The following is a 15545-nucleotide window of genomic DNA, read 5'->3' on the forward strand; positions in this document are numbered from 1 at the left end:
AGGGTGAGGAAGGAGTCGATGACGCACCCCGGCATTTTCTTCTTGTCCCTTTGTCTGTCTATAATTTTCCCGGATGAATGTGGCATCAGTCTGTAATAATGAAGACCAGTTGTACAATGGGTTTTTTGAGTGCTAGGGGTAAGAGTGTTTCTGATGTGACACTGCATTTCTGTTCATATTTGAATCTTTGTGAGAAGTGCCTGTTTAATACAAGATTTGTTGTTTCCAAACCCGCTCAATTGTTATTTCCTTCACTGGTTTTACATTGCATACGTCATTAATAGAAGGGAAGTTGTGCCCCACTGATTCACTCCACATGCATAGCCAATGTCCCACCTATGGTTTCGCTCATCCATACCACGATAAGTATAAGAGGTGGGATGTTGATGGAATGTTTCCCCGTCTGGGCGGGGCTACGTCAACGGAAAGGTAACGCGAGTCTTGGAGCGGGGACGTTGACAGACTTTCTCAGATGGTGTCCATAGTTGCTCAGCAAACTGTTGGGTCGTGGAGATATCTGTAGCTGTCGGCTTCAGGTTCGGAGGTCAGGGAAGCTGGTCTGATCAGACCCCACAGGAGCCCACCTGTCGACCCCGAAACCTTAATAATATGTTGTGATCTTTTAAAAATGAGAAAGGTGAGCCAAGAAGGGCAATCCCGCCACAAGAAGGGTGGGAGTTCCCAGAGCTCATGGGAATAATTGTGGTGATAACAGATTTACAAAAAACAATGTTTTGTATTTTTTATTTGTTTTTGTTTCTGTGATTTGCAGGAAAGCAGTTTTCTCATAAGTTGTTTCTTCTGTATCATAACTCTCGGGTCTTCATGGAGTATCATTGACTCAATTTGGAGAACCCACCCAGAGATGTTTGCCATTCCTCCCAAGAAGGAAGTAACCTTCTTTGAAAAGCTGCCCAGAATATTTTCACCGATCCCTGTAAAGGTGAGGAAAACGTTTGGCAGATTGAATGAGATGGATTTTGTTTTTGAATTTTTAAAATTGAATGAAATGAGTCTTGAAGTGGATTATTTTTTTTTAAGTGATCTAAAGCTCATCGAGGAGCTTGTACATTTAATCATAGGCAGGACAAACACATGGGACATCAATATACTTTTCCATAAATCAAGGACATTGATAGATGTTGGACAAACATGTATGGTGTCTGGGATTTGAACCTGGGTTCACTGCATCGTGATCAGCCATTGGCTCAGATGGAAACACGAACAGGTCAACCCTGGATCCATGTAAGCTAAACATTCCTGGTGAGGATAACACATCATGTCAGCGAAACGTTCCTGATGAAAGTGAGTACTGCAGATCATCCCCATTCATGGGGGTTACGTTCTTGAAAAATCCCACGTTGACCAAAACCGCAATGCACAAAGTCAAGACCTCATGGGAAAAATAGGGTTAGGGGAACCAACTTTAAAATTTATCGACTTTTTTGCTTCAACTACAGTCATAAAACATGAAATTGTACTTACTGATGATGATGATGATGATGATGACGGGCGTTGGAGGTTATTGAGATGACGTCACCATCCCTGGCTGAGGGTCGTCAGGGTCATCAAACTTTGTGGAGAAAGAAGGTGATCTTTATCTGCTTTGCCTTGTGTTGCATGTTCCTGTAGACCACTGTATAAGGTCCCATGACAGCGGCCATCTCGCACTTGGATATCAAACACCTCTCCATGAAGACTAACAAAACCTCTCAATATATGGACCTCATTCTATTTATCCCAAGTGTTCTCTTTCACGCTTCTCAACTTTATCTTATTTCCCCCTCATTTCAAAACAAACAAATATTTTCGCTTGAAAAAATCAGAAACTCATTCTGCCTCTTATTTCCTTCCTTGGTTCATTCTTTATTTCTTCCTTTCTCATTGCTTCCCAATTGAACCAACCTTCCTCATAATTTAATTAATTTGTTTCTTACTTTAAAAGCTTTTACTGATATTTTATAATTTCTCACTTGCCTTGTATCACGAAAACCCAACATCATCTTCATCTTCAGAACACCCCACATGTTCTTCTTCTTCATAACAATTTACTCTCACAAATACCCCACAATTGAAAGACTTGCAAAAATATCAATATCACGTGATATCAAACTAAATCACGTGATTACAGTCCGTGCGGCACGATATCGAAAGGGCAACTGAGTTTACGATTGAGCGCAGTGTGGGGCTGTGAGTTGAGAATGAGTTGCGGGGTTGTGTATTCCTCCGCGTCAGACCATGATAGAGCGAGGGACCCATTCCACGATCGGCACATTTTATCACGATAATTCAACGGAAATAACGCGAAAACGTGATGCGGAAACCTGTGTTTGGGGTGGGCCTGTTGTACTGTAACTTATCAGAGGAGCGCCTTACCACTGTTCCTCATCAGTCGTCATGTACAATTACAGTGTTTAATGGGAAACTACATTAAACATGGATTGATTATCGCACTGAGCTGAAGAAACAGCAAAGAGTTGGAAAGAGGTTTTTCTGTGTTTGTTTAACCCTCTGAACCCAAGAGGCCATTTTACCGGCTGCCATTCAATCCTCCAGAAACCCAAGCGGCTATTTTACCAGCCGTGATTCAAATCTCCATCAACCCAATTGGCCAGTTTACCAGATGCTATTCAATCCTCCATAGTCGTGTTTAAATTAAAATGAGAAAATCGATTTACATTGAATGAAAAAACAAATACCTAAATGTAGCATTTCAAAATCAACCACAAGCATTGAAACAACAAGAAATGATTGAAAAAATCGGTTTCTAAATTAAAAATAGGTGTATTAGATGTACAAATGTACAAATATCAGAAATAACAGATAATATTTAAAAGACATTCTTCTTCTTCTTTTGGCTGCTCCCGTTAGGGGTCGCCACAGCGGATCATCCATATGATCCACATAGTAATTTGGCACATGTTTTACGCCGGATGCCCTTCCTGACGCAACCCTGGTCGCCTCTTACGACACAGGGATATGGTACACCTATTTTAACCGGGGTATACACCGGCCCAGTATACTGGTACTCATTTCGCCGACCTCGGAAGGATGACAGGCTGAGTCAACCAACTGGTGTATTAATTCAGTGGCCCAACGGGGCTTGAACTCAGGACCTTTTGGATCCCAAGCCGCCGCCCTAACCACTGCACCAACACCATGCTATATTTAAGAGACATTAAAAAGTTGAAAACATTCAATAATTAAATAAAAGATATGAAACTTATGACTGCAATGCAGATGTAGGCCATGGTTGCTTCTGGCAAAACAATAATATTGCACCTTATTCTATTGTGATTTTAACAGTTGCAGTAGAGTAGGAATACTCAATAAATGTACGGATTTGGATGAAAACTCGGTAGATAGGTTGGGTGTGTGACGACAAATTTATTCTATTTGGGTGAAGATCAGGATCTGGATACGACAAGTTTTTTTTTTAATTGATTTGTCATCAATGAGAGAGTCTGGGCGTAGTGGCGTGCGCCTGTCATCCGGCTACTCGGAGGTTTGGGTTGGAGGATCGCTTGAGGACGGGAGCTCTGCTCTGCGCTGGGCCACGCTATGAGAAGGTGTAGGGCAGCCCGGAATCATGGCGAAACCCAATCCTTCTCCCTGTGTCGTAAGAGGCGACCAGGGTTGCGTCAGGAAGGGCATCCGGCGTAAAACATGTGCCAAATCACTATGCGGATCATACGGATGATCCGCTGTGGCGACCCCTAACGGGAGCAGCCGAAAGAAGAAAAAGAAGAAGAAGAAGAAGTCATCAATGAGAGAGTCATGGGGCCAAAAATAATGTCTCGAACATTTCTCAAAAACTTGTGGATGAGTTATGACAAAACTAGGTGGATGAGTTGGGTCGGTGACAAGAACAAGGCAATTGGATTTTGGTTCAGATCCAGATTCAGATCCAGCCTATCAGTGGGATTCAGTTCTTAAACTGTTCAGCCTGGCGGAGGTGTGTGCTCTACCAAGTGCCATACACTGCCCAAAACAAAATTATTCATGAGAAAGTATTTTGTTAAAAAATTTTTTGAAAGGACATTTATCTTTTTGTTCCTTAGCCACTCCGGTGTAGCTTTGGCTGTGTGCTTCGGGTCGTTGTCGTGCTGAAAGGTGAACTTCCGTCCCAATTTCATCTTTCTTGCAGAGGGCAGCAGGTTTTCCTCTCGTATTTTTCTGTATTTTGCTCCATCCATTTTCCCTTCTATCCTGACAAGTGCCCCAGTCCCTGCTGAGAAACATCCCCAAAGCATGATGCTGCCACCACCATGTTTCACAGTTGGGATGGTCTTCTTTGGTTGATGTGTTGGGTTTGGGCCAAACGTCACATTTTCCATTTCGGCCAAAAAGTTCCAGCTTGGTTCTGTCAGACCACAAAACGTTTTGCCACATATCTTCAGAATCTCCAGAGTGTTTTTTTGCATACCTCAAACTGGACTCGAGATGGGCTTTTTTGAGTAATGGTTTCCTTTTTGCCACACCACCATACAGGCAAGACTTGTGGAGTGCTTGGGATATTGTTGTCACATGCACATAGTGAACAGTCTTTGCCATAAAAGCCTGGACCTCTTTCAAAGTTGCCATTCGCCTCTTGGTGGCCTCTCTGATCAGTCTCATCCTTGCTTGGTCACCCAGTTTGGAGGGACGGCTTGATCTCGGTCGGGTCTTGGTGGTACCATACGCCTTCAACTTCTTCATGATTGGCTTGACTGTGCTCCGGAGGTCTTTTTAAAGCTCCTTGGTACTCATGGTTGAGTCTTTGCTGTGAAATTCACTCCCCAGAAGAGTAAACCTCCAGGAACAGCTGATTTTGTTCTGAAATAATCAGAATCACTGCAGTTTAACACAGGTGGAGGCCAATTAGCTCGGTGTGTGATTTTGAAGGTGATTGGTTACACCTGCGGTAACTTATAATTGCTATTATAAGGATAAGACACTTATCCAACCAAGATATTCTCGTTTTGTATTTTTAATTATTTTTCTGAAATTTGTAGAATTTGTTTTTCACTTGGAAGTTGTGGTTATGATGTGTTAATGAAGGTGGAAAAAGTCTGATTTAATGTAATTTAATTCCAGGCTAGAAGGTAACAAAAGGTGAAAAATTTGAAAGGGGGTGTGGACTTTCTATCGGCACTGTATATTGACTTGGCTCTAATTCTTGTTTTTTTATGCTTTGTCTACACAGGAGAAAACCTTCTACGAATGGTTTCACACGGAAGCACCAGCTGGTTATCAAGCAAACTCCACCGAATGGATTTTGATCAGTTACTTCATTGCTTCCATCATGGTGGTGCTGGTGATGTTGGTCATGTGGCGACTGGTTATCCCTTTGCTGCTCTGGTTTTGGGAAAAGTTTCAAAGGAGACTTCTGGTAAGACATCATGATGAATGGCTATGATAAGTGTTTTTCACTAAACATTCCCGATGCAGTGAGATATGAGCGATAGAAAGCAGGATTTAGTCTAATGAAAGGAGTGAAAGATGTATACTGTGCAGCACGAGGAGTAAAGGTAACAATGATAACTAACCTGTGTGAAAATTGCATCGTAATAAAACAGGGTAGCTGATTTTCAGGATGTGAATAAATTGTTAAAAGTTTATTCATAGTTGGTGAAAATTTACAAACAAAGATCAGATGAAAGTGAGGGTTGAAAAAAATATTATTTTATTTTTTTGTATACATGATTAAGGCTCATGGAAGAGCTCGAGCAAATGGAAGGGGAAAAATGGAAAGGGGGAAACACCAACAGCAGAGTAGATGAGCGATATGAAGGAGAGGGGAGAAGAACATGTGGTGGTAAAGAAGCTGCACACAAGTTGAGTGAAACACAGCAAGAGAAAGAACGGGAAGGTTGGGATGAAACAGAAAAGGAAAAATAAAACAACCAACAAATGCAAAGAGGTAATATAAAGGAGATGGAGAGAAATTACAATAACCTGGAAAAAGGGAAGACTTGGGAATGGGGTCATTTGGGGGAAAAAGAGATCGTGAGTTTAGATGGGGTTGATCTGAGATGGTGGTGAACAGCTGTCTTAAAGCCATGGAGGGAAGAATGAGATTGAAGAGGATGTGGATGGTGGTTCCACAGGCAGGAAAAAAGAGGAGAAAATAATTGGAGTTGAGCAGTTATCTTGGATTCAGGTCGTTTCACCAGAAGGGGGTTGATGGTGGACCGTGTGAGCCCTGCAGAAACCTGGAGTTGGGAGAGGGGGTACAAAGCACTGAAAGAGCAGAGGGTACAAGACAAGAAAGGAGGCAGTGGAGACAGAGAGACCACCGACCTGTCTGTGATGGGAAAGTGATCAGCCCATATGAGTCAGCTTTGTCATGGGAGATTCCATTAATCTTCAAGGCCTTGGCTTCATGGCATCAAGCTGAGCAAGGTGTGAGGCAGGGGTGCCAGCTCAGAGGGGATTAGCAGTACTCCATTAATCGTCAGATGAAAACTCCTATCCAACTACAAGGCTAACGTGTGATAAGAAAGGACTGGGCATTATCACAGAATGCCCAGTTGGCGACTGGTTTTGGAGGCCACCTTTGTTGGCTGTGGTGAGCGGAGTCGGCTGTGGTGCCATTTGAATAGAAGGAAGGGATGGAAGGGGAGCAGGGATGGAAGGGGAGCATACTCCAGAGAAACATTTACCAATTTGCTCCACCAGGTTTTGGAGGAGGGAGATTCGTTTGAAAGTTCAATCTTGACATTGGACAGATGGTGATTTTTGCCTCTCCTAGGAGTGGAAACACACTTCTTGTGGGCTTTGTGGAATGAGCTGCGATTGCCTTCGTCAGATTTTCTTGCTTGATTGAAGTAAATTGGTATATTGGCTTAGTTATACGACTCGTGAGAGTAGATCGTGGAAAATTGTTTTATATAATGCAGGAAATCGCTCCAAGCTCCTCATTTGAAAACTATGAGCACTTACAAAAGCGATGTATACAGCCATTCATGGCTTTGATGAACAGGCATTCGATAATATGAGTGAGGAAAATGAAAAAACAATTTTATCGTTAAGAAATCATTGTGGCCTCTTTCAAGTCAAGGCATGGTTGAGGAAGTGAAAAAACATGGCGGCTTCAGATCCCAGCAAGGTGACCCAGGAGAGGCCTTAAGACCCCAAAGAGCGAGGTGGCTGAGGATGCACCCAATAAAGGATATATTTAAACAATGCCATTAATTATCTTCAAAAGGGGTGTTTTAAATAACCCAAACACCCAATTTTCACTCTTGAACTTTCTTGGAATATTCATAACAATGCAAAGTTTCTGGTTGCTAGGTATTACGGTTTTGGAGTTACAGAGGAGACACACACACACACTGACACACACACACACACACACACACACACACACACACACACACTGACACACACACACACACACACACACACACTGACACACACACACACACTGACACACACACACACACTGACACACACACACACACACACACACACACTGACACCACACTGACACCATACACACGCACACACACACGCACACACACACTGACACACACGCACACACTGACACACACACACGCACACTGACACACACACACACACACACATTTATAGTAGAGGACCCCACCATTGAGCCCGTGACCAAGTTTCCGGGACCAATTTTTCAATGCAGATTCTGGTGGATGGGGCCAAAAAAAGAAATTTTAGCGAGGGTTCCCCTCTCAAAAGTGCGGGCAAACTCCACCAGGGGGCGAAATTCAAAATGGCCACCCAAAATCAATATTGTGGTTTAATTTCACTTCTAATTAGTCTAGAACATTCGTTTTGGTGTCTAAATCTATGTATTTGGGCTCAAGGATTTCAAATCTGTCCATGATAATTATGTATATGCAACACCAGAGGGCGTTTTACACTATATTTGCCTATATTTGGACTTTTTTCCACTCTCCGACATATAACTTGACTGTACTACCCTGAATGCCATCAGCCCAGTTAAAAATGCAAGAAACTGATGACATTTGACAGTTAACTTATCATCAATTCTTAAGTACCAAAGTGAAGGTAATGTGTGTGCACAACTTTTGACACAGCTATATCAAACATGAACATACATGTACTTGTCATAGTTAAATTCTACTGAATTAATCATTCTCTATATCACTGTAATCATCATATTCAATATCACTCATCAGATGTTGGCATCTCCTCCTCATCTACACCCTGTATAGATTCTCTTAAGTCCTTTGGTAGAACTGGCTTACTATACCTCTGGGGTACACATTTTCCATTCTCCAGCCTCCACCCACTGTTCAGTGGGGATGGAATGAGCTCACTTTTATCAAAGTTGAGAAGCAGGTAGGACTGATAATTCACTCGCTGCACCTTCAAGTTGTGAGAATCTCTGTCAGGTGGTATTCTTGATGTAGACTTCCTTTTGAGATGCTTCCACTTCTGAGCTCTGGCTTCACCAAGTGTTTGGCTGACTTTGTCACTATAGATGCATCGCATTGTGAAAATGGCCATGTTGTCCAGAACTTCATTGGAGGCTGGAATTTCATTGCCAACTGACTGCAGAATTGGTGTGGCCCCTTGGCACACTCCTTTCTCAAAAACCTATTTTTTGCCATGACCAAAAAAGGCAGCTGTGGTATCACAACCACTATGCACATACATCAGTATGATGGTATGATGGTATGATGATATCAATGGTATGATGACATCAGCAACATTCTTTGCACAGAGAGAATAACAGTCAATGATGGTGTCTTTGCGCTTTATTCCTAAAATGCCATCAATCCTGTGAGCAACATGAGCAGCAAGCATCAAAACATCAGTATCTTCAGCATCCAGTATGATTGGTACTTGAGAGTCAACTTTGCGAATCTGTGAGTAGATGAAAAACATCACAGTATCTGCCTCAATGTGATTGCACTTATAGTCAAACACTTTAACCCCTCTGGTGAGATTCTCGCAGTCAGGTCTGACGGAGTAAATCAGTTGTTTGTTTGTGAGGCTGGTTGACATAATTCTGAACTGGTTCTTTAGAAATACTTGCAACCTCTGTTTATTGCGAGGACTACTGAAGAGGTCAGCAAGTAATTTTGGTGATGGGAAGCTTTCCTCTGCTCTGATGAAAATGTTTCTGAATCCTCCGTTACCATGTTTACTTGCTCGCATACTTCTCTCACTGTCCTTAATAGTATATGGTAAGTCATAAGGATCATTCACCAGGATAAGTGTGGCAGCGGATGTGTGACCCCTCAGTATTAAAGAGAGCATGTTTGAAGCATACTCAGACCAAGTGAACACCTCGCCATCATGTTTATTCCGTTGTTCAGCTGATGGAAGAGATGACCTCCACATGAAGCCCATGTCAATTATGGCTACGTAATCACCTGGGACATGTTGAAGGCTTTCTAAGTCGAGGACTTCAATCAGCTTTGACTTCTGAGTTTTCCTCATTGAGCCATTCATGTTAAAGATTTGTAAGCATTCATCAGTGACTCTGTACTCCATTACATCTGCCAAAACAAATATTTTGTTATGTTTCTCGGCCATTGCAATGATAGATGCCATTGCTTTGGTCTCCATTTCTTCAGATTTTGCAGGTCTTTTGTCTTTTTGTTCATTTGTTGGTGGAGGATTGCTGAAGCTTCTTCTAGAATTCTTCTTGACACTTGCATGGAAAGACTTGGTTGCTGAGAACATTCGATCTTTGCAGAATGTTTTCCACATTGAAAGGGTCGCATTCAAATTCATTAATACACATTTGCAAATCCTGTACAGCCTTTTCATCAAGTTCCAATCGATTTCTGGTATTTTCACTGTGTGCTTGTTCAGATTCACTGGATTAGGCAATTCCATGCAAAGATGACCTGACCCTGTTGACAATGTTTACTGTACGGGTTTGTGTGAGCAGCATTTTCTCATTCTTCAAAATCTTAAGCCATCCAGCCTTCAACTTTGAACCCTTGTTCATACTCATCTCAATCCACAGGTCAAGGGGCGAACAAGAATATGGTTTTCCTGTCATGGACTGGGCAAACAGACCACCTGCCATAAACTGAGCCTTGTCTTCTGGAAGACTTTCTATTTCCAGCCAGAATTCTACCAGCCATCTCCCATAGTTTGTATTATCATACACTTGCAGCCATAGAATCATAATCCTGACAGATGCCTTGAACTCGTCCCAGTTCTGTGTTCTCAAGGCATGGAAATTCATCATTAGAATTTCAGTCATGTCCAGGAAACTCAACCAGAGCCTTGTCATTGGGCTGTCACTGCTTTCCAATCTTTCTAATTCCTGAGAGACGACACTCATAACTTCTGGCTCTCCTTCCAGGAACATATATGCACGTTGACGTTCTTAATCAGAGGTTGATTTGTCCTGAAGTACCTGCAGACTTGCTTTTATTGCATCTGATTGTACTGTGTTGCCATATTAAGCTCCAGTTTGGACAATTGGTCTCATAAGGGTTTCATACATCAGTTTCATACACCTCATGCCATGTTTATAGTGCTTGCCCTTTAAAGCTTGGTCCACTGAGCCGTCTGCAATTACTCCTGCTGCCACTAATATATCTGACAAGCCTGATCCATAGAACCGTTTGTTCATGGAAGATATGAAGGAGAAATGCATGTGGAAAGGCCCAATGAAGGGAAAGATGACACCAAATTCCTCCGGATGTTCGTGCTTGATCTGCACAATGTGGGCATACACAAGTTGATCACCAACCAACAGAATGAAAGGCATGTCCTTGGCTTTTGTTGCCGCAGCGACTCTGCACATTACCTCATGTACTACCATCTTGTTAGGAGGACTTGGATATGTAAAGAAGTAGTATGGCTTACTCTTTGTTACAACAGGTTGAACTGTCGTCTGGAAACCAGCAAAAGCACCCACTGGCTGTGACTTAGGGGACTTGTCCGAATAGTTTTCATCAAGCCGTACAAGTGTATGAATGACCCCTCTCTTTCGCTGCATATCAGTGTTTTGCGGTGTCAAGTCTAGTTCTGGTCGTACAGCTGGTACACCTTGTTTCATTGTGGTGTAGGGCTGAATAACATGCTGATTCAGACATAACTGCTTGACTTCTGCAGACTTGGGGATCTGAAGGGGTACCTCGGGGCCAGGTGGAACATTGATGATGTTTTCCGGCTGTACAAACAAAACATTTGTATGACGAGATGTATTAGCACCAGTCAGTGTGTCATCTGAGAAGTCATCATTGTCCATGATTGCAGCACCTGGAGTATCCTGAGAAAGTTCTGCTGGGCAAATGTTTTCTGTGATATCATGTTTTGCCCATGCGTCATATAAATGCAGTACGTCTTTGTAACTTGTGCCAAAGGAGAAGCGTTTGAGGAGGTCATCAATTTCCCTGCTCCTCGTCAGAGCATGCATTGTTCCTGAAAGTTGTACCTTAAAAGATGTTGTGGTACCTGAGATGAAGGATTCAAGCACTGATGCTTGTGCGATCAAGGAAGGGTCTTCACACTGATTGTCTGCAGTGTACCTTTGACCTTTTCTCAACTTTTTCAGAAAGTGCATCAAGACTTGTTGCTGCTCTTCCTTTTCTACGAACTGCTCGACGTGTGGTGGCCATGACAATTTAGATCCTTTAGCCAATTTAGCTTTCAGCCTTTGAGCAGCTGCTTCAAATATGTCCTCATCACTGATACCACAACAGTTACGTGCTGCTTCAACATATTGTTGCGAATTCGCGCCCGCCAGCGTGCGAACGGCCACGTGACTCGAATCGCGGCACGTCACCCACCGGACGGACAACTCTGTCGTGACCCTCCGGGAACTATCGCCCGCAGCCAGTCACGGGTGGGCCTTTCGGCCTCACCACGATCGTGCCAATCGGCCACCCGCGTGGGATAGGGTTGTTCGCCAAACTCGACCTACCTAAGTACCCACGCGGATGGTAGACCGGGCGATCGCACCTCGCCACAGGTCGACTCCGGACACGGGCCGCTTAAGCGATCCGTTCCGTGCTATCGGGATAACCGAGCGGTGTTATCTTCGGCCTCGACGGTTCCGATTAATTATCGGGCGTATTAAGCCCACGATGAACCCGTTACGTGAAGCAAGATGGAGATTCAATTAAAGAAAAGACAAAGCGAAATGGGAAAACAGTTCAACATAATGCACATTTATTCCGCGGCACACGGAGAGCACACATATAGCAAATGCAACAAAAGAAACAATGACGCAGAGATACTACCGACTACGCGAGCACACGGCAACACTGAAACAGTTTTACTTCACAGACGGCGCCGACACACATTTACTCAAAAGCAAAGGAAAAGAAAGCCACCCTCATAGGCAAGGGGGCAGACGGGCCCGTAGGCCAATGTGTGCGCGGGACCTGGAGGAGCGGCCAGGCCCGCGAGACCGGGGGGGTCCTACCCGCGTCTTCGTGATGAGCCGCAAATGTGGCAGCGCGGCGGTGCCGCGACTTCATGCTCCTTCGCGGGTTTCGTTGGCACCGCTTGGAGTGGGGTGGGAACGGGGCCCCCTTTTCGCACTATCTCAGCGCGGGGGAAAGGGGGAATTGTTGATGCTCTGGGGAAGGAGTATAGCTGGCTTGCTTGGGTCCCGTGACGAACGATTCCACCGCGACCTCGTCGCCGACCGCCGTCTTCCTTGCCTCGGACCCGAGCTCCTCGGACTCTTCCCCCAATTTTCCTCAGCCGACTGCAGAAAACCACCTGGACGCCCTAGCCTCCCGACTCCACTCCGCGCTCCAACCCGACTTGACTGCCTCGCAACAACAACTCTTGCGCAACAACTCTTCTTTCTCTCTGCCCCAAAACTCTCTTCGCTTTTCTGCCACTCAACTCTGCTTTGCTGCTCAGCGTTTTATAGGCCGGCAGGAGAACCCATATGCAAATTTCCGGATCAGGATGAGCTCGGGGGCGGAGCCACGCTCGCCCATTGGACGGAGGAAAAGGGGCGTGAATCTCCCCTGATCCTAGAATTTGCATATCTCGATTCCACACAGACGCGCCTGGAGGCGGGGCCAAGCCGCCCCGCGCTTGCTGATTGGACGGATCAGAAGTGGGCGTGTAGCATTCCTGATCCGAATTCTCCTCGGAAAGGCCACATTTTGCACTCGCGGCTCGGCGCGTATCTTGCACGAGCCCAGGACAGCCCGACGCTCGGTGCTCACAGGTGGTGCGGGAATGGCGGTAGAAGGAGGGAGGTGAGGGTGGTGGAGGGTTTATGGTGGTGGTTTGATGGTCATGGTGCGTTTGGGAATGGCATGATGCGATGAAGTGGGAGCGAGTTGTGAAGGTAAAGGTCGTGGCTGTTGGCGTTGTTGATGTGAAGCGGCGTTGTGGTTGGTGGTTGTTGTGTGATGGCGGTTGGTTCAAAATAAAGATAGAACAGAAAAACGGCGATCTCAAAGCATCGCAGCCTGAATGAATCACATTTATTCCCTCTAAACAACGGGTTTGGGGCTAACTACACATGTACTTACAGAGATATCTCACCTACGGGACCTGAATGGTGGTTTGCGAATTTCCACAGCCGTAACACTACCCCCTCCCCTTTTTACAGACTTGTCCCGAGTCGTCAAATTCTCGTGTGCCATCATGTGTAGTTCTCCCCTAATACGTTTTACCTTCGGATCTCTGAGTGCGACATTCATGGTATTCGTGTCCCCAAAATAAATAACCTGAGGGCTGAGTTACTAACTCAACAAACCCACTCGCACAGACGACTTAAATAAAATTGCCGGCGCTAGCCAGACATGCCGGAGGCGCACTCATATTTACAGTACAATACATCTTAACTTACAAATTTTACACTAAACCATGGCCCAGGATCAATGGACTCTGCAAAGAGAAAAGCAGTTCGCAGGGAGCCAGGCTGCTCGCATGCAGTCTCTGGCTCATGCAATGCAGGTGACAGGGAGCGTGGCCGGCTGCTCACACGCAGTCCAAGGCCTTCCCTTTTGAAATGAATGCAGTGAACCACAACGGTGCATGGGCTGCTCAAACGCAGTCTCCGTGCCAGCTCAAGTGGCACACGCAATGAACACAATGGATGGATGGATGGATGGATGGATGAATGGATGAATGGATGGACGCAAACACGGTGCACAGGCCGCCACTGCAGGCCCGTGTTGTAGCTGCCAACAGGGCAGTTCTCGCAGCTTGCAAACTGTTGCTTGATGATCCTGGCGCACATGGCAATGAACAGGGGGGGGGGGGCAAAGCAAAATTGAACGGGGGCTGGTGAACGGGCATGGGCATGGCATGGCAAAGGCAGCAGGCAAGGCATGGCATGACAAGGCCGCTGTAGCAACAGCCGACAGATGATCAACCGGCACAGGCCTTGAAGCACAGCAAAACACAGCCGGCAGATGAAGTGGGCCGGCACAGGCCTTGAAGCAACACAGCCAGCAGATGAAGTTGGAAGTTGGTGGAGGGAGTGCGGTGGTGCTGGCCACTCAGAAGGCGGGCTCGGACCTACCCTACGGTCTCCCTCCCACCTATCGCCTTTGCCTGTCACTGTCTATACCCACTCCCTTAATTTGTCAAACCCAATTTAGCCCCAACTTAATTAATTTTTTATTATTCTTTTTTTTAATCTCTATACCTCCCACTATAATTCGTCCCCTAACCCCCTTTATCGTCCTGGTTCGGCTAACCTATCGTCCCCTAGCCTACTCCCAACCCCTACGTTCCCTTCCCGGAGGGGAATGAGGGAGAGCTAGCGTCCTGTGTCGAGGCCCAACGAAGCCTCAGGATGACCTCCCCAGAGTTCAGCGATCTAACCCAAAGTGGGTCTAGTGGCCCACAACGAGAGCGAAGGGATGGATGGTGCGGAGGGGTACACTTCCTAATCTACCCTATCCATTAACTCTTAAACTACCCCGCGGCTTTCAACAAGCACCTCTCGCTTAAACTTTTGGTTCTATCAACCCAGATTTCTGTCGCCTATGTTGGTGTCCTCACAATTTCGGGCCTCGCCCCCCAATTTTCTTCCCGTGCCCTCACACGGTTTCATGGCTGGGACACGTGGCTCCCTTGGCAGGCCCTACCCTCTGCCGATTCTCCGACGGTGGCACCCCCGGGCACTACACTGCCTCCGAGCCTACCAGCTCCCTAAACACTGGGGAGTGCCCCCCATGGCACCTCCCCTGAAACGCACACATGGCAGGCTGGCTTCCCGGGCCCCTTTCCGAGGGTCACCCATGCCCACAACACTGCCCACGCGGCTAATGGCACCCCAGGCCCCCGCACCAAGCGGACGCACCCATGCCCACTACGCTATCCCGGCCCCCCATGGGCCCTTGGCCTACTACGGCCGACTCGCCTGGTGCCCGGGGTACCCACTCAGCGATACTCACCTTTCGCAGCCACGCTCCCAGCCCGTCAACAGGGCTCCTGCACCCCTCCAAATGGGTATCGAGCCTACATTCCCACCAACAGCAAAACGACTTCCATTTGTCAATTTAACTAACCCACTAACTCAGTCTACACTGACCCCGGGGTCCTTTGGGCGGGAGTCACTCCTCCCCCCAATCACTCATCGCACCATGCTTTCCCCATTCGCTCCACTCACA

The 15545-nt window shown here is 45.9% G+C and overlaps 1 protein-coding gene and 1 pseudogene across 2 annotated transcripts in view; both read left to right on the forward strand.

The window, feature by feature from the left end:
• The window catches only part of LOC147011197 (uncharacterized), an 80115-nt gene that overhangs the window by 19362 nt on the left and 45208 nt on the right, over window positions 1-15545 (forward strand). For both annotated transcript variants that reach the window (XM_085859062.1, XM_085859063.1), the window contains exons 3-4: window positions 773-943; window positions 5186-5371. In XM_085859062.1, the coding sequence (XP_085715188.1) occupies window positions 773-943; window positions 5186-5371 (357 nt within the window). The remainder of the gene's footprint in view (window positions 1-772; window positions 944-5185; window positions 5372-15545) is intronic.
• Window positions 3464-3609, forward strand: LOC147011198 (signal recognition particle RNA; annotated as a pseudogene).

Source organism: Eptatretus burgeri, chromosome 16 (genome assembly GCF_056783735.1).
Source record: "Eptatretus burgeri isolate ZD-2024b chromosome 16, Ebu_testis_v1, whole genome shotgun sequence".
NCBI classification, from domain to species: Eukaryota; Metazoa; Chordata; class Myxini; order Myxiniformes; family Myxinidae; genus Eptatretus; species Eptatretus burgeri.